At 38.3% G+C, this 19619-nt stretch overlaps 2 protein-coding genes across 4 annotated transcripts in view; both read right to left on the reverse strand.

Moving 5' to 3' along the window:
* Nucleotides 1–3421: 3421 nt before the first annotated feature.
* LOC126380266 (sperm-tail PG-rich repeat-containing protein 2-like) lies at nt 3422–5368 on the reverse strand. Its single transcript, XM_050029546.1, has one exon. It carries the CDS (start codon nt 5366–5368, stop codon nt 3422–3424), a length of 1947 nt encoding a protein of 648 aa, XP_049885503.1.
* A 1094-nt stretch (nt 5369–6462) lies between these two features.
* The window catches only part of LOC126379994 (uncharacterized), a 32062-nt gene continuing 18905 nt past the window's right edge, over nt 6463–19619 (reverse strand). For all 3 annotated transcript variants that reach the window (XM_050029042.1, XM_050029040.1, XM_050029041.1), the window contains exons 7-12: nt 15775–16032; nt 14308–14423; nt 12938–13067; nt 11861–11964; nt 11340–11610; nt 6463–9511 (exon numbers count right to left, since the gene is read on the reverse strand). In XM_050029042.1, the coding sequence (XP_049884999.1) occupies nt 9341–9511; nt 11340–11610; nt 11861–11964; nt 12938–13067; nt 14308–14423; nt 15775–16032 (1050 nt within the window). In that variant the 3' untranslated portion in view covers nt 6463–9340. The remainder of the gene's footprint in view (nt 9512–11339; nt 11611–11860; nt 11965–12937; nt 13068–14307; nt 14424–15774; nt 16033–19619) is intronic.

A 19619-nucleotide genomic window follows, 5' to 3' on the forward strand; every position in this document is an offset into this window, starting at 1 on the left:
AGATCATGCTGCCTAGACTTCAGTACCTGTCAGTGACAGTCTGAATGTCACACTTATTTTTTCCTTTTGCCCTATTAGGCTGTCCCAATAGGGCCCTATTCCTATCCCTTTTGCCCTATTAGGCTGTCCTAATAGCCTGTGCTAAGATCGTAAGTTCATGCTAGCTAGTCTCCAATACATTTCTTTGCTGTTGTAATTTCAATAAATAATGTCGTCCGTCATATTCTTGCACATTGCTTGCACACTACACGTATAAGTTTTATCGGCGCATTTAAGGCACAGGCTCATAGATCATAATAAGACCACACTGTTTAACATCAGTACGCAAGATACTACATCAAAGTCCCCTATTTCCAGTGTAGTTTTACCGAGTAGTCTTACCAGTTGAACTATTGGAAATTTCCTTCCCAATAGACTTTTTGGTAAGACCACTGGGAATTTTGTAAAACAAAATTGTAAAAGATAAAAGATTTGTAAAAGAAAATATCACAAATGTTGACAAAAGTTGCGGGGTCAACATACCGAAACTCGGGCTCGTAATACCAACCTAAAGAGGTAGAGTCATTAATATTTACTTTGGAGGTAGGTAGAGCCACAGGCAACAAGGAGACATCTTGCAACCACTTTAGATATGACATCAATAAAAATTGCTCATAAATACATACAGGGTGCTAGTGACATGGTAACGAAAATTTTGAGGGATATCTACTCAGAATCATGGTCTGAATCATCCCCTTCAGTATTCGTTACGTTGTCATTAACACTCTTACGTACTTCTATGGCTACCTGTGTGTACTTGTATGGGGTATGAGCTACATGTGACATCGTAACAAATACTGAGAGGGGTCAAGTACTTGGTCTTTGGGTCATTCAGCTGATTATTGTGTAATTATCAAGTGAAATTTTCCATCGCAAGTATAGAATTGAAAATAATTTTAGAATCATTAAATTATGGTTAGAATCATTCCCTTCGGTATTCGTTACGATGTCACTAGCACCTTGTATACTTACTTACAAACGAAATTTTCATGAAAATAAAGGATAAACACCTTGCACAAATATAACATTGCTGATTTGTGGAGCTTGTGGAATATAATGTTCACAGCCCAGGATATACGGTATTTATAGGCAGAAAGTACGTCCACGTTAAAACATCACTTCGCCTTGCTTCGATTTTATATTTGTGTACTTACCTACTTATTTGCATATTATAAAATAACACTAAAGGGCCTATGTCATTACATTAGTATTGTAATGATTTCAAGTAGGAAAAATCAAGACATTTAGGGGTCTAAAAAGCCTTGAGCATAAATTAACGGTTAAAGGTATGCGATGGAGCATTTGCAGCTATTACGAAGGGTAAGGAAAGTTGGCTGCGCTGACTTTAGAATGTAGATTCTGACTATTGTATTCAGCAAAATATTATTTCTTACTTTTTATTTGTCAAATTTTGAAGTCGGTATTTGTTTTTACTTATTTTATTTTAATCTCGAATCACACACACACACACACAAAACACACACACACACACTAAAAATATTATTACGCCAGTTCTTACCTCAGCCAGGTAGGTACCTGGCTACCTGGCTGGTAACGTAGGTACGTTATCAACACACTGGAATATAATGAACAAGTTTTTCCAATTTTCTTTAATTTACACTCAAACCATTGATTAGTAATTGAACTTACTTATACTCGCTTATACTATTAAATGACCTCTTAGCCGCAGTAGTATAGTCGAAACACAAATGACTAATAAAGTAATAATACAAGGTGTTAGTGATATCGTAACCAATACAGAGGGTTATAATTCAGACTACGGTTCTGTGTTAATATCAAGTGGAATGTCATGTCGGAAAAGCCATGAAATTAATTATTTTTAGTTCCATACTTTTGGGACGGAAAATTCCACTTGATATCAACTCATAATGATGGTCTGAATCATCCCTCAAAGTATTCGTTACAATGTCACTAACACCCTGTATTATAAGAATGTCGTCTTATGAATAATAAAAAAGAATATCTAATGTCGTAACTGTTTTTCGACCATAACTTTAAAATTTCGAAACCTATTTTGATGAAACTTGCTCTCTTGTTGTTTTTGGTTGTAAGTTGGGTGATACGAGTACTTAATCCCATAAAAAGAATTATTGCAATACGATTTGTAGTTTTTGAGAATTGGAGACAAACATACCTACATATATTAGACATACACCCTTTGCATACGACTACACCTATGAAATTTGGCACACGTGTTTTGAAGCCCAAATAGACTAACATCTACGAATATTACGCAATTCCAACAATATTACATACCTAATTACCTACATACGGGTGAAATTGATAACCTCCTTCATTTTTGAAGTCGGTTAATTTAGACGTGTTCGGGTACATGGCGCAAGTGCTCTACTATGTCAATAAGGTTCCCATTCGAACTCCATTGTATAGTAGACTTTGACTTTTTTATGAAGAAAACCTTGCAAATAAATATTTCCGGTCATAAACCATAACAAACAATAAACTAACGTATATTTTAGAATACACCATGAACTCCGGTGGGGACATATCACTAAAATCACTTCGTCATCACTATTTTGGTTAGGACATTACAGGCTGATCACCTAATTGTCCTAAACTAAGATGATCCGTGCTTCGGAAGACACTAAGGCGTTGGTCCCTTTTTTTTTTTTGACGTGACTTATTGTAGATTTGCCGCAGATGGCATTAACTACTTGGCCGGACAAATGGGGAGCGCTGAAGGCTCTCACCCGGTACAACGTTTAAGACAACAGGCCTGAGGGTGCCCAGTTGGGCGCGAACCTCGGCTCAGGGCGTCGTCTGAGAGGAAAAATATTTGAAAGAATTAATCGACCCTAGTGGGTCGATAGCGATAAGCGCTGAATGAGGGAAATCGTCGACCACGCCGGCGGGGTCGGTATCGGGGTCCTGAAGTGTTTGGTGTCGCGAGCTGATTGGCTGCCTCTATGGCTAGAGTAATCGGGTCGTCGGGATCGTATATTACGTCCTTCGGACGCCCATACTTTTCAGTACCGTCCCTAAGCGGGATGTATTCGGAAGCCGCAACTACCAGGGGATTTGGGTGGTGCGGAGCAGAATCGAAAAAACGTTTGGAAGCTAATTTCCCGATTACTTACTGATGTAAGTACGTAGTCGTTACATAAGCCATGTCAGGGGCCTTTGGCGGCTCAACCCTGACATCAGGGTTGATGAGGTTGGTTAAAAAATAAAATAGAAATTAAAAACACAAAATATTTTATTAAAATTTTGTAAATCGTTAAAAAACACATTATAACCTAGCAATATGGAATGTTTCCGCTGCTATAACCTGTAGGTATACCTATTACAAAATCAAGCTTCAAATATTATAAAAAGATGATGAAATTATAAAAAAAAAGTTGATTTAAATATACATTGGTTGTGGATGCCTGTACAGGAATGTTCGAAGTAATTTTTGCTTTGGTTCAGATTTTTCTTGTTGTTTGCTATCTTTTATCTCAGGATGATCTTTATTATCCATCTTCCCCTGAGCATCACTTGTCTCCTTAGCGTCACCCTTCTCGTGAGCGTTACCCTCAGCGGTAGGTTTATCACCAGCTTCGCTGATAGCTTGTTCCTTAATTATACCAAGTCGTTCTTTACATGTATCTAGGACACTCTTACCTTTGTTTACTTTTAGTAGATTTTCAAACTTTTCTGCAATAACATCTGTTTCAAGTTGAGATACAGCCCTCTCCAGTATTACAGCTTCTCGCTCTGCTGGAGTTTGCTCTATGATATCCGGTGGCTCACGCCATTCGAATTTGTGTTGATTTTTTATGTTATCTTTTAACCTCCGATTATGTGTTGCCAAAACTGTTTCAATACCACGATCTACTCTATATTCATTAGGAGCTGGCGTATTGAATCTATGATCAACGAAACGTTGACATCTATAAAGAGGTCCGCGACAGACAGCTGGTGGGCATTTTGGCTTTTCCAAGTTATAATAACCTGGCCCCGGTGTATTTATACTACCGAAAATAGGAAGCCAGTCTTTCCAAGGCTGAAATCGTCCTTCTGATGTAAAAAATGGAGCAAGGTACTGCGATCGAGGTGATCTTTCCGAGATAAACTGTTGTTTTGACCAACTTGGTTCAAATACGTCGTGAGGTGGTTTAAAACGTGATGTTTGTGATTTAAATTGCCAAGTCCGTTTAGGACAAGGTTTCTTGTCGTCTTCTTTTTCATCCTCATCAGTTTCATCTTCATCATTTACATTATATCCAGAATGTTTAAACCGTTGCGCTGAAACCCCAAAAGGAGCTCTACCACAATGTTGAAACCTGCATAACTTGACTCCTGCATCGTAGTCTGCCGGCCCTGGTCCTTCAGGCACACGATATTTGAATCTAGAGGCTTTAACACCGAAACCTGCAGGTGGTGGTAAATAAGGCTGTGCAATTGGTGGCTCTACATCGAATGCCCTTTTAATAGTGTAAGTAGTCGGACCTGGACACTGATCATACTCAGATGTCGGGAATCTTTCAGCTTTTGGTCCAAAACTTTTTAAATCAGTTCCCTTGGGTGAATGAGGATGGTAATGCGGTGGACCGGGAAGACCTTCTTTTATGGTTCTGTGTTGCATTGCTTCAGTATACCGTAACAGCTTAGCGGTTAAACGACGCTCTTCTCGAATTTTTTCTAGACACCTGCAGTATGGCGGCGTTGATCTATCTATATCGTAATCAGCAGGGCCTGGCCTAACTTCAGATGATTTCATGGTTCGACTTGATGTTCTTTTACTCCATTTCCACCCTCTATAAAACTCAGTTGCTTCGTGCACTCGAGTGTCATAAAAGGGTGGACATTGCTCTTTAGCCATCTCAAACAAGCGCTTTGCTGTGCCGTCGGGGCGTATTTCGAAACCCCGGTCCCTTTTTGAGGGAGCTGACAGCCCTTTAGTAAACTCATCACGTGGTGTAGGCCCTTTGTATAAACACTTAGGTGTTCTAGCCATGCACTTTACCTCTTTTTCTTTTTCTTCTTCTGGAGCAGGACATTCGCATGGCAATCCACATCGACATAGTAATTCTTCGAACTCTTCTACAGTGAACGATTCATATGGAAAACGAGGACGTTTGGACATCAAAGAGGTACAATTAGGAATTTTATGCTTAACTTCTGCATTGTATAGTGCATCGACGTACGATGGATTGGTAGCTAGAGTAACACGGGGAGCGCTCGAATCAAAAGGATATTTGTTTTTCTTACTCTTACAATATTTTCTTATATCATAAGCTGCGGGATCGAGTAATCTAAAACAATACCTTGGATCTTTGAATCTCTCGTCTAAACCGTATGCGGCCATGTTTAGTAAATATAAGTTTCACTATATTTTACTGAAAATTAGAACCAAAAGAAAAAAACATTTTTAAAAACGAATTAATTTGTTGGAAGTTGAAATATATTATCGTCTGTCGGTCACCAAGGAAATAGTAGTGGAAAATAGAACCCAGGGAACTTCAACATTGTGTCATTCATCTATAGCAAAGAGAATATAATCACTATTTTTTAATCTATAGTAACTATGTCTATGATAGTAACACATATAAAACGTAGTGATATTTATTCTCTTTTGATATTACGCGTCAATGCTAATCAAAATCAAAGAGCATCACACCTCCGCGGCTGGCCGGAGTTGCTGATGCGCTAATGTCAAATAGGGTAGGTAGCCTAGGTAAAATAGTTTCCAATGTAGGTACACCGTTTTATAAAAATGCATGAATTATATTACTCTATGTCATGGTCTTGGAAGGTCTTTGTATTGTTCAGTGAAAGATAATCAAAATCGGATTTAAACTGTGGTGGCCTCGCGTCGGCCGGTATAATCGACAAAATCTTGTCGTCCATGCATGAACAACTACTGTGATTTATACTTCCGCGCGCCTGCGCTTCAATCACCTGACCCCGCTGATTGGAACCAGCATGACCCGAAGGTCATGCTCGCCGGCTCCACCGGAGAAGACCACGCCGTCTGGCTAAAGTTGCTTACTCGGCTTTCCCAGTCTCACGCGGCTGACTCGACGGCTGACTAAGACGAACATGGTCTCAGACCCGCGACCGAGCCCCTCGGCCGTTTTTGCGGTCGGCGACAGAATCCCCACCAAAGGCGCCAAGCCCCGAAAGTGAACACTTTGTAGGCACGTCGGAGAGGCCCCTCGCCGTCAAGAAGACAACTGCTACAATGCTTTTTAAAAAAGCAATAATGCTATTTGACATTTGTTTGCATTGCGCACTTACTTCTATGTGCGCAAATTGCAACGTTTTTTTAGATGAATTGCCTCGATGTGGCGTTTTAACCCCCCAGTTCAGTTTGGACTACCTGCCTTTGGACTAACATATATGTTGCGTAATCAATAGGTAACTTAAACTCAAGGCTAGAGGTGTAAAAAAAAAAACAAATTATACAGACAAAAATTATATTTATCAGAATCATAGTTAAAATATTCATATAGGAATCTTAACGTCAACTGTAAGTGAGAGACAAGACAAATGATTATTCTTACTCGTACACATTAATGTCATCGATAACAACTAATTACAGAAGCCACAACAACAAATAATTTCCTTGACTGGTAATTGTGTACTGACATGTCAGTATAAATACAAAAGTACGAAATAAAAAAAAACATTCCGTTTATTAAAAAGTGACAAGGGCCCCGATTCCTGCAGGCACTTCCTAATTTTAAGTTATACCCGTCATTTTCTTATTCGTCGAAAGGGAAAGCGACGGATGGTTGACAATTGTTAACTTTAAAATGAAATAACCCGGTCGACTAAAAAAGGCATCTCGCTCATATGCAATCCGTTTGACGAGTGCTGTTTACTTTATTCCGTCGGGTTAAAGACCAACATAAAATTTCGGAAGGGTTTTTTTTAATTTCTGTCTAAAATTGACGTGTGTTCCATAAATATTATGCCTGTCGAATACCCGTCCCTTTCCTTTTCGACGGATTATAAGAAAAAGATAGGTATAAATTAAAAAAAAAACCTAAATGGTGTGTATCGGAATCAGCGCCATTTATTACTTGATTAAGCAATACTAAACTTGTCCAAGCTTTATTTGATAATACTATGTTTAATAACATAGATTTTTAATTATTATTTTGGAAAAAAAAAATAATCACAGCTGTTTTGTTAGCTTTATTAAGTAGGTAGCTTAGAAAATTATTTTGGTGCATTTTAATTACATAAAGCTGGACAATTTGGACATTCCATGTTATCAGAATTTTATTATCTTAACGCAAAGTGCTAAAGATAGCTCTCGATACCATCCACATTACACTGTATTTTAGCAGGTACCTAATACTCATAAGGATCTTATCGTTATAAACTAATCGTGTCGCCATATACAGGTAATGGTAGATAAATAGAAAGTAAAAGTTGGACATCTATACTACCTGGGGCATGCTACCACCTACCTACCAGGTTGCTAAGTGGAGTAACATCTTCCGGCTTCTTCGAAAATAATTAATTTATATTCCCTTGTAAATACGAGTAGCTCTTTTCAATAATACATATAGATGTCCGAAAAACAACTTCTATTTGAGATTGTTTAACGCATTTTATAACGATAACATAGAGATCGCATTGCATTTATCTAAGCCATAGTAGAAGTGAAATGAAGCTCACAAGTCTTTGGGAGAATACATACTACACATTAAAATACTAAATTAAGGGTTTCGTGGTTAAGAAACCGAATTTCCATATGAAATACATAGACAACATACCAAGTCGTTACTTCACGATAATCTAATTGTGGAGGCATACAATTATTTTCCGCTGAGATCGTAATGAACGTATCCATTTTACTATTGTTAACTAAAGAGTACTAACTTTCCTAATAACTGAAAAGTAAAGATATAAAATTATTTTAAACAAACCACGCTAGAAAGGAAACTACAATACAGCATTAAATGCATTATTTAAACATAAAATTTATATTCATCCTTTAAACTTAACAATTTAAACATAAAAGCAGTCTTTTTATACCAATGGAAATGTGAAAAATAATGAAGATTTTCATTGGAATGTGAATTAATTATACTAAAATCAATATAGAAAAATAAAAACAAAACTTATACAAAGTCTTCGTAAGCGAAACAGGAAATTTCTTCAAGTACTCTTTCTCTTGTAAGTGCCAAAACTTTTCTCAGCTATAAGTAGCAAATAGTTATATCCTTCATGTTACTGTTTCCAACTGTAGTATTTACTAAAAGAATAAATGTTAAATATAATTTTAATAAGTTTGGTTGCAGTTTGATATAGACGGAATAAGAATAATTAAAAATTCTTGTATAATGTTTTAAAAATGATTGTTATAAACAGCATACGACAATCGATCACGCTCTGTAAACATGAAAATAGAGTATAGAATGTATACCACATACAGATAAATCGAACTTGCATTTTGTTCGACGACCTCCCACAACCACATACTAAGTAATGACTAATGAGTTTGCTCTACTAGAGCTGATCATTGTTAGAGTGTTTATTAAAATAGTAAATATAAAATTTGATAAAACGTGCAACTTTAGTTGTGGTGAGGTAAAAGGGCAGACTGGCGGCAGACGAAGGCGTTTTCTCCATCGCGATGAAAACTCAGACCAACTGCGCAATCGAAGTATTCACAGCGATGTTTCAGCCTGCGTCACGCAGTTCACTCGACGGCAATTGTACACAGTGTACACATAATTCCCAACAAGAAACCCCAACCTATCCACAGGCGACAACCGTAGGAAATGTATAAAATGGTACTAAAGTGCAAAGTTATATATATATAATATATAGATCGTGCTCGTTATCGAACACGATATCGTACGAATACGGTCCCATAGAACAACACTACATAGTGCTAATTATAAATGTATGTCATATCGTATTTAGTATATACAAACACTAAGGGAAATTTTGACATTTAGTACAAGACTACCAACTGAAGTACAAGTTCTTATTAATCAATCACATTAAGGACCCTGCAATGAACAAAGAGCTATTCAGTCAAACTCCAGATATAGACAACTGTATAAAAGACATTGTATAAGTAGGAAAGATACTACTGAGTATATATTTGGGTAACGTGTTGAGTACGTAGCTCACTCGAGTATAGAGCAAAGGACTCGGAGCAATAAGAAAGAGGAGTTAGCGATAGTTCGTTTCGCTAAGGGAATCGATGTGTCGACACACGAGGCGGAAGAGGAAGGCGCGAGTAGACGGCGCAATAATATAGATATGTCCTCTCGGACGGGATTATTGACCACATTGATGTGAGTCCTTCTTGTTAGTGTGTGGTGGCAGTCCTCTGCAGCCACTCCTCGGCGTTGGTGAGCGCGCTGCGCAGCTCGCACTCGGACGTCGCCGTGGCAGAGATACTCACCTGGTCGATCGCATCCAGCGTCCGCGAAACGGCCATCATACGTTTCAACAAGTTTTTTGTCGACAGTATTAGGATCTGAAAACAATTTTAGTTGCTTAGTCTCCCAATATTCTCTCTCGATTGCCTAACTTATTGTTAAACGAAACCGTATAAAATAAAGGAACGCTGATTTAATTGTGATTGTCATATTACTACTAAACTGCTGTTTTGATAGCGAGCGAATAAAAATAACATAGAACACGTTCAGCTGCTTGTCTTCCCGGGCATGTCGTAAAATCCGACAGAGGGAGTGTGTCCTTTCTAACATGTTGGTCAACTGTTATGGGATCCCTTGTCACCGTAAGGTTTATCACATCAATCTTAGGACTTCGTACCAACAGTGGTAAGTAATCTATTTGATTACTTGTAGCTCTGTCCACCCCATTAGGGATAACGGGCGTGAGTTTATGTATGTATGTATTTGACTGGGTCAAAGGTACAACATGATAAACAATAAATCTCATTTCACATCTCGCATGAGAACGACGTTTGATCGCTTTTATTGATGACGTCGAAACAGCCTCCGTGGTCTAGTGGTTAGAGCGTTAGGCTCACGATCTGGAGGTCCGGGTTCGATTCCCGATGGGGACATTGCAGAAATCACTTTGTGAGACTGTCCTTTGTTTGGTAAGGACTTTTCAGGCTTGAATCACCTGATTGTCTGAAAAAGTAAGATGATTCCGTGCTTCGGTGGGCACGTTAAGCCGTTGGTCCCGGCTATTAGCCGTAAGAACACCTCCACCAACCCGCATTGGAGCAGCGTGGTGGAGTATGCTCCATACCCCCTCCGCTTGATTGAGGGGAGGCCTGTGCCCAGCAGTGGGACGTGTATAGGCTGGTTATGTTATGTGTGTATTGATGACGTCACTGGACAGTATTTCCATACAAATTCCAAAAAAACTTTCGTTTGGACGTTTCGTAAAAAGTATTTCATTTGACTAGCTTGTCAAGTACGCTATTATCTACGAATATGTAATAAGTCTTATTTATTCGTAGCCTATTATAAGCACCGGTATTGATAACTATTGGTTCAACTCTACCTATGCCGATAATAACGGGCGTGAGTTAATGTTAATGACTACATTAAAGTCTATTCCATTACATTGCATGACAACTGGAAAATAGTACGCGTCCTACATTTACGACAAGTAAAAAAAACAACGTGAGTTTTAGAACTGTTAAACTAATTTAAATTTGCTCGTGCTCGTGCGGGTTGTTTCCTGGCGCAAAGGTTGTCCATCGCCATACAACGTGGTAACGCGGCAAGCGTGATGGGGACCTTTGCGCCCGGAGCCACCCGCGGGGGCTTATTTGACTAAATAGATTGTTATTGTCTATTTTATATAATGTGTATTTTTGTTTTGACTGTAATGTTTATTACGAATAAATGATTAATATTGTATACTTACATTCAAGTTTTATATAATTTAAATTTAATTTAGTGTTTGCCAGAATCGGCAGTAATGCCGATGTAAGATATCTCCTATAGTGTAAGGTTGCTTGCAAGAGATGTCCCCACTGCTACGGGCCTTCCCTATAGATGGATAGGGAGATCGGGCCTTAAACCATCACGCGGGCCTAGTGCGGATTGATGGTTATTAACGACTGCTAATTCAGCCGGGACCAACGGCTTAACGTGCCTTCCCGAGCACGGAGGAACTCGAGATGAAATTTTTTTTTTGTGGTCACCCATCCTATGACCGGCCTTTGCGAAAGTTGCTTAACTTCAACAATCGCAGACCGAGCGCGTTTACCGCTGCGCCTCAACCGACCATCCTCAACCATCAGCAATAAGCCCGCCTATTTTATTCATTGTTTCTGTATCTTTGCTTTCCTGTGTGTTTGCAATAATAAAAGGATATACCTTGATTTCAGATCTGAGCGGCAAGATGGCGATGAGCCACCAGAGCCAGGCGGGCCCGTCGGGGCTATCCCACCAGTTTTCTTGTCTATGATCAAATTGCGGCAGCCTTCCAAATGCTGTCTCGATCTCCGCGCGCACCGTACGGTCCATGCTGTTGAGCCACAACAGCGCCTTGTAAAAGATCTGAGTGGCCATGATCCGCAGCTCCCAATTCACCAACTCCTCTGTCGGAGTAATGTCTGTCAAAGGCTGGATACGCGCCACGTCGCACCTGGTAATTACATTAAAACTTTCAGGAAAGTTGACAATGAGTGAGGTACCTAACGGTTAGTGTTTTAAAAAAATAAAGGCACAAAAATAACTGGAAACAAAAAACAAAATGAATGTTTCTTGATCAGAAACAGGAAATTATTATGGCTATAATTTATATAGATAAGAAAGTCATCTTTTTCGAACTTGTCGGATATTTTTGAAATCTAGTTTTAAGTCATCGATATAAAACACTATTCGGAAATACTCACCCATCCCGGACATCTCTTTCGATCACTCTAAACCGGGACACTCCCACAGTGGATAAGATTGACCGCCCGTCTTCCAAATGCACGCAGTCACATACTTCTAACACCTAAAAGGAAACAAGGAAAGATTAAGGTCAAGTAAAGAACCAGCTCTTTGCCTGCAGTTTCGTTCGTAAGTTAGACTCTGGAAAGTACTGTAAAGCCTTCTTCATTCAAACACTTCAGGTAATTGAAGGTGTTTATTTTCATTTTCTTGCTAAACACGTAAAAACACAGAACATAAACGAGAGGGGGCAATAACAGATACGAAACTTCGACATGGTATCAGGCGAGCCGCGCCGTCGACCATCCGTCTCAAGATATTCATCATCATCTCCATAGCGTTATCTCGTTTTTACAAGGTCACGACATTCATTGACATAATTCCAAAAACTTACTTTTATAAGAACGCGCCTACCAGCCAAAACGTTTATTTCATAACATAAGCTAACGACTATATCCCGACAGGGGTAGTCAGAGGTACATTTGTTGTGGTAGCTTGTAATTGGCCTATAGTTATTAGAAGTCACATATATTTCAAATAATGCTGTAAGCTTCCCTAAGACAATAAAATAAAATAAACATCCATCGCTAGATGAACTAAGTAGCACATGTCAAGTAGCTTTCTGTTAGACCAACGTGAGAGTTTTTAACCTCATAAGGTTAATAAGGTAGGATAGGTTTTATAAGGTTTAATTTTTCATACAGTTGTGAAATCGGACTAAGGATCTTGTGGCACTTGGATAACATTGACAGGAACCCTCCTGTCAATGTTATCCAAGTGCTGGGGTTCCCTTAATTTTCTACAACAAGTAACAAACAACTGTAATAATATGACGTCACCTGCGCAGATGGCGTTAGTTCCGATTTCGGCCACGTGACAAAACATCCTTTTTTACAAGCATATGCCTGCTTAAAAGGAGGTTCCAACCCTTACTTAATACTATGTACCAAATGTTACTGCAATAAACTTTTTTCTTTCTATTATATTTATCCTTGCCGCTGTATTTTACAGTTGATTCGCAGGAGACATAAACTTACCGTGCCGTAGTCCGAGTAGGTGCGGTCCCTCTCGTAGGCGACCATGCCGAACTTTCTCGAGCCAGACTCCAGCACTCTCCGGATCATCAGCCAATAGCGAGGGTCGAAAATGAACAGCGGACAAGGGATTCTGATGGATAAAAAAAATGTATTACTGTCTGTTAACCGCGACTGTACCCGAGTTGATTTCGTGGTTACTTGGTACGTAGTACCTGTTAACAACGTGTGCCAAAAAGAAAGAACAGAAGTTCGAAAAGAACAACCAAACATGATTCAAATGGTCGTACTAAAAATTTCAACTCGCGAATTTCAGTATCCTTTCTTAAAAGAATAACAAGAACTCTTAAACAAACAGCATGTATAAGGTTTCAGCTCCAGAAATCAAGTTTCTATAAACTTTTCATACAAACAATATGAAAAATATTGAATACCTTTAAAAGAAAAAGAAAACTTAGTAAACAAGTACGCAGTACTTAGTATTATTCATAAAATGTTATCGAAGGTTTATAAGCATGTTATAAGGATGCCTTCGAAAAAATATTATTCAAAAATCTACATAGCGCCTCATAAGTATTCCACAGCCCCGATTCCTGCATAGACATCCTAATTTTATATTAAGTTATACCCGTCATTTTCTTATCCGCCGAAAAGGAAAGGGGCGAATGGTTGACAACTGTTAATTTTAAAATGTATGAATAACCCGGGCGTATAAAATAGGCATCTCGCTGACTTGCAACCCGTTTGACGTGTGTTGTCAGCTTAATTCTGTCAAGTTATTATTGTCTCTCTAGCATTATTCTGTTTTTCACAGGGTCCGCTTACTTACGACGATTACACGTCCCTTTCCTTCTCGGCGGATAAGAAAATATCAGACATGACTAAAAATAAAATTAGATGGTGTACTGGAATCGGCAGGTATTGCTGCTGCCTATTGGCCGATAGCGCTAAGCGCTGATTGAGGTAAAAAGTCGACCACGCTGGCAAGGTCAATATAGAGTAATGGCCTAAATCATCCCCCACAGTATTCGTTACGGTGTCACTAACATCCATCGCACTTGTATGGCTACCTGTACGTACTTGTATGGGGTGTAAGTGATATCGTAACGAATACTGAGGGGGATGATTCGGTTCTTTATTCTGAGTTAATATCAAGTGGAATTTTTCATCGCAACAGTGCAGAATTGAAAATTAATTTTGCGACGTGAAATTCCACTTTATATTAACTCAGAATTATGGTCTGAATCATCCCGCTCAGTATTCTGTACGATGTCACTAACACCCTTTATAATAAAATTGACGTGTGCGCTCTAGTGTTCAACTATGGATCAATTTAAGATCGTTCGCGGCGACCATAGTGCCAATGTACTTACGCAGGATATGCGACGGTGCACACAAATATCGGGATGACGTCAGGGTCCGGCGGCTGCGGCGGGCTCAGCGCATCGATCGACGCAAGCGCACAACTGATGAACGCAGTCTCCCTGGTCTGTAGATCGAAAATTCGAAACCATCACAATCATGTAATTTTTCTTTACAACAATTATTAGTAACTGTAGCTACTCAAGTAAGACCGTAGTCATTTCATGAGTCAGATGACTTTGGTGGCTTGGAAATAAATAACTCTGACACCAAGGTTGATGAGATTGATCATTATTGATCTCGCAACACACACTAAAATAAGTCACCAATAGCTTGACCTCAAACCTATTAGACAATGATAAAATTAAAGTCTTCATCGTACATAAATAATGTACAATTATACCAGGACGACATTAACGGACATAATTGCTTATTAATCCTATTAATCGCCGTAATGTTCGCCAACTGCCGGTAGTACATGGCACCGAAAGAATAAGATTCATAATGCGTAGCTGATATTCAAAATACAAGAACAAACGATTCATACTTAGAAAATGACAAAAAGTAAGTATAAAAATACGTGAAATTAACAAACATGCCGAGAGGCAAGAGATTTTAGCACATTGCACACAGCGACGACAGCGAGAGTGTTATAGGGCCACTAAGAGGGATCTTGAATGACATTCTGTGTGTCGCAAGCTTTATCGGGGAATTACGCAAATTGATAATGCAGATCCTGTCTACTTTAACACGAGTCTGGCGTGGTTTCATGTGCTAAGTGTGTCTCTAAATCTTGCCAACGTTGTCCAATGTATTTAAAGGATTTAATGCTTGCTTTCAATTCGTATCAAATGCCAGCTTAAGATCTAGTTTCAAAAGACTTCATTGATGTTACGATAGTGGATACAAATATCATTGTAGTAGGTGGTCACCCGTTGGATAAATATAGCATTGGTACAAGTATACGTGTTAATTCCGTACGATGATAGTGTGGGATAAAACGGTTGTTACGTAATGTGGTTGTTTTTAGAACAAACTCAGACGATTTAGGTGCTGGATTTAGAACAGTCTTTAATATGATTAAGAGCCGGATTCACTAGGTGACGTGCAGTAATCGGTGAGCTAGAAACATCGACGTCGCCATTCTGATTCTATTTCTGAACAAAACGGCGGATGAAATCATTTACGAGGTCCTTGAGGTCATTGACTCGGACGGCGCGATAATAGATATCTATTTGTTTAAACTTGACGAACAATGTCAATACACATGTACGAGAAAAATAACAATGAGGTGGCAATGATAACACAGGCTATTATCAGTCCTTTTTTGACGAATATAGCGGTATAATTGTTATCGCTTATACTGAAATGTTACCGGAGATAATTGTGTCGGTAAATTAAGTTTAGGGTGCCTGTTATAAATTATTATTATCGATATTCGTTACTCTGTTTCGAGACAATGAAAAATGTAGACTTACCGCAGCCAAATCGAAGTCCTCGAGTGACCTCAGGCATAGAGCGCAGGACTTTTTGTAGTCCATGGATCTCTCGATGCAGGTGCGGCAGTAGGTGTGCCCACAGGGCGTGCAGACGGGGCTGGTGTATGCGTGGTAGCACAGCACGCACTCCACATCCGTGGGTTTCAGCCACGCGGACGCGGCCTGCGCCCGCACAGCCCGGTACAGCTCGCGAGTCAACCGCCGAGGATCCCGTCCGTGGCTCAGCACTGATATAGTCTGTGGATCACAGTACGTGTGGATATTACAATTCTAGCGCCTTCGTATGGTACATATCACACCAGGGGGGTTAAAAAGCCACATCGAAGCAATTCATCTAAAAAGGCAATATTGCAATTTGACATTTGCGCATATAGAAGTAAGTGCGCAATATAAACAAATGTCCAATAGTAATACTGCTGTGGCCTTTTTAACCCCCCAGGACAGAAAGATAAAAGTCACAGTCTAGTGAAAAATGGCATACCAAGAAGATGTACTATTCTGACAGCTATGCTCTTACGCAAAATGTACAAGGGGCGATAAACTGTCTGCCGGATAATAGGGTAATTTCCAACTAGTCAAATCAGTTACTTTTTACTAAACGTCAAAAAACAAAATTACTATGGAATTTATATGAAAAAGCAAGCTGAAGAAAAACGTGACAAAATGTCGCCCTTATTCAAAATTCAAAAATAAGTTAAATAGAAAGAAGACAACGTTTTGTGTCACCTTTAAATCTGTCTTTATTTAATCAGAATTTCTTAATTTATATTTGACCTAGGAAACTACCCAATTCATATATTTCTGCTATCAAAAACAAGAGAAAAAAAACTATGTAGATAAAATCTACAACGGGTTGACAGTTATCATTAAGCGATGAAATCAGCCCTTGTCTGAGAGATTTTACAAGGATGAAGTGTCTGATAGCAGAACCACTGTACTCGTATGCTAGATAAGTTTTAGATACTACTATACATATTCGTTTTTAATTACATATTTTTCTTTACTATCGACAATCGTGTCCTCTTAGAGTACCTATTCATTTTACGTCATAAATAAATATTATTCTATGTTATCGGACAAGTGTATGAAAAATAATGCATTATCTGATATTATAAATAATGCAAACTGTCTTTTGATTACTTGTGAGTCTGCCATTCCATTAGGCTTCACAGGACAGGATTTATGTATGTATACAGGGTGTCAGGGTGACATCGTAACGAAAACTTGAGGGTTGATACAGGCCATAATTCAGAGTTGATATCAAGTGGAATTTTTCGTCGCAAAAGTATGGAAGTGAGAATAATTAAAAAAAAATATCATGAATTTTCCGACAGGAAATTCCACTTGATATCAACTCAGAATCATGGTCTGAATCATCCCCCTTAGTATTCGTTACAGTATCACTAACACCCATACCTACCTGTATGTCCTTTTACGGGGTGTATGTGACATCATAACGAATACTGGGAGGGATGATTCAACTCATTATTCTGAGTTAATATCAAGTGGAATTTTCCATCGAAATTAAAGAAACTAAAAAAAAAACATGAATTTTGCGACGGAAAATTCCACTTGATATTAACTCAGAAACCTGGTCTGACTCGCACTTAAAAGACATTGTTGGCAAGACCTATTTATTGAACGATACCACGCTCATCGCTGTTGGTGCGAGAAGTAATACCCATGATCTTTTATTTAAAACCAATAATTCATTCGAACTTCCTGTTAACATAAGATTACTAAATAACATAGGAGATCCTTGGGGGAGGCCTATGCCCAGCAGTGGGCGTCATACGGCTGATGATGATGACTAAATCTTTTAAGGGGCAATGTATACGTTTTTACAATAAGATTCCCATTGACATTCAGAATTTGCCTTTCAACTGTTTTAAGACAGTAGTTAAACAAAAACTTTACAAAAAAGGTTATTATAAAGTTAGTGATTATTTAGAAGATATGAATGCATGGGATTAACTGTCTGAGAACTGATATTAGGCAGCTAAATTACTCAATTGTATACCAATATTTTATGTTTATTTTTTGAAAGAACGTCTAGGGCCCTGTGCCGAGGTTTTTCTTGCAGCTTCTTTTCCCCGGCTATACAGGTTGTGAGAAGCTGCAGTAGTTTTAGGCGGATGAGACGTTCGTTATGTAAAATTGACGATTCAAAGTGTAACTATGTTACCTACTGAATAAAGATATTTTTGAATTTGAATTTGAGTTTTGAATTTGTTAAAGTTAGAACAATATATAGGGAAATAACATACACCCGAGCGGATATCTGAAAGAAAAACTTACATACACACACGCCTATTTCCCACCTAGGTAAGCAGAGACTATGGAATTTCATTAGGTTCGACCGTGATACACCTCTCTTGCTTCCTCCACATTCATCAATCGTTTCAGACACGCACGCGCTCAGAGTAGAACGTACTAAACCTTTTCTGACTAAAAAATAAACCGACTACGAAAAGCTGTTGTTTTCAGTCATGACATCAGAATCACAACTCCGTTGTTGTATAATAAAGGAATCCTTCTCCACCCTATGCGCAACTAGTACCAGTATTAACAAACTTACAAATAAATACCAATTTATATAATTCGATTGTGCAATAGTTAATGGAACTAATTATTACGTAAATCGAATATCGATTATGACCTTTCTCGAGTTGGAGTAATAGGCATTGTGTTCTAAATAAGTAAGCGATGGCCCCGATTCCTGTAGAGACATCCTAATTTTATTTTAATATTATACCCGTCATTTTCTTATCCGCCGAATAGGAAAGGGACGGTGATGGACAACTGTTAATATTAAAATGAATGAATAACCTGGGCGAATAAAATACGCATCTCGCTCATATGCAACCCGTTTGACGTGTGCTGTCAACTTAACTGTGTCGGGTTATTGGCCAATATAAAATTTTGAAAGGGGTTTTTAAATTACTGCCTAAAATTGACGTGTGTTCCATAAATATTACGCCTATCGATTACCCGTCCCTTTCTTTTTCAGCGGATAAGAAAATAACAGTTATAACTCAAAATAAAATTAGATAGTCTATACAGGAATCAGCACCATTATCAGATGAATATACATCAGCGCACGGATAATATGGGAAATGGTTATTTTTATAATAGTTCTTTACCAATGAAATGGAGGTTTTCTAATACAGGCTATTTTAAAGCGATATCTTGCGCTCTACTAGGAATTCGAAATCAAATTTATTATAATATGTTAAAATCAATCATTCATCTGGTTTTGTTTTTATTACATGTTGCTGCTGTTCCTGCATGAAAATAGAAGAGGCGTTTTTCACAACTTTTCGAATCCTGTCCCAAGAGGATTTTATAGTAAGGGAACCAACGATACTTCGATTAACAAAATAAATACTTATTTATTAAACACATATTTTTGATTTTTTCTACGGACATTAACAGATAAAATACGTGGACCTACCAGTAGTATAGTATTTAATCTACCTATTTAATCAATGTCTTCTCAAGACTCTCTTACTTTGACATAATAAATTAATCATCTCGTTTCCTTGCGTAAGATGTATTTTAATTTCTTATTTGTCTTACATATTCTTTTCATTTTCGGAGTCCCTTGTTCAAAACTTTGTATGGTCCCATTGTTACTTTTTGGACCAACTCGGTGGTAAACCGTCAACAGTCCTTATTACCGAACTAGATTGCGTAATATAGGCTAATTATATAAGAATTTATAAAAACAGCTGCTTTGTTTACCACGCGATATTTTGACTACGTAACTTATTTGCGAAGAATTTATTTTTAACTGTACCTTTAAATATTTTCGTAAAAAAGCT

Source organism: Pectinophora gossypiella, chromosome Z (genome assembly GCF_024362695.1).
Source record: "Pectinophora gossypiella chromosome Z, ilPecGoss1.1, whole genome shotgun sequence".
NCBI classification, from domain to species: domain Eukaryota; kingdom Metazoa; phylum Arthropoda; class Insecta; order Lepidoptera; family Gelechiidae; genus Pectinophora; species Pectinophora gossypiella.

Excerpts from the sequence above, each read along its gene's own strand:
- LOC126380266 (XM_050029546.1), bottom strand. The coding sequence starts at position 5,368 with ATGGCCGCATACGGTTTAGACGAGAGATTCAAAGATCCAAGGTATTGT.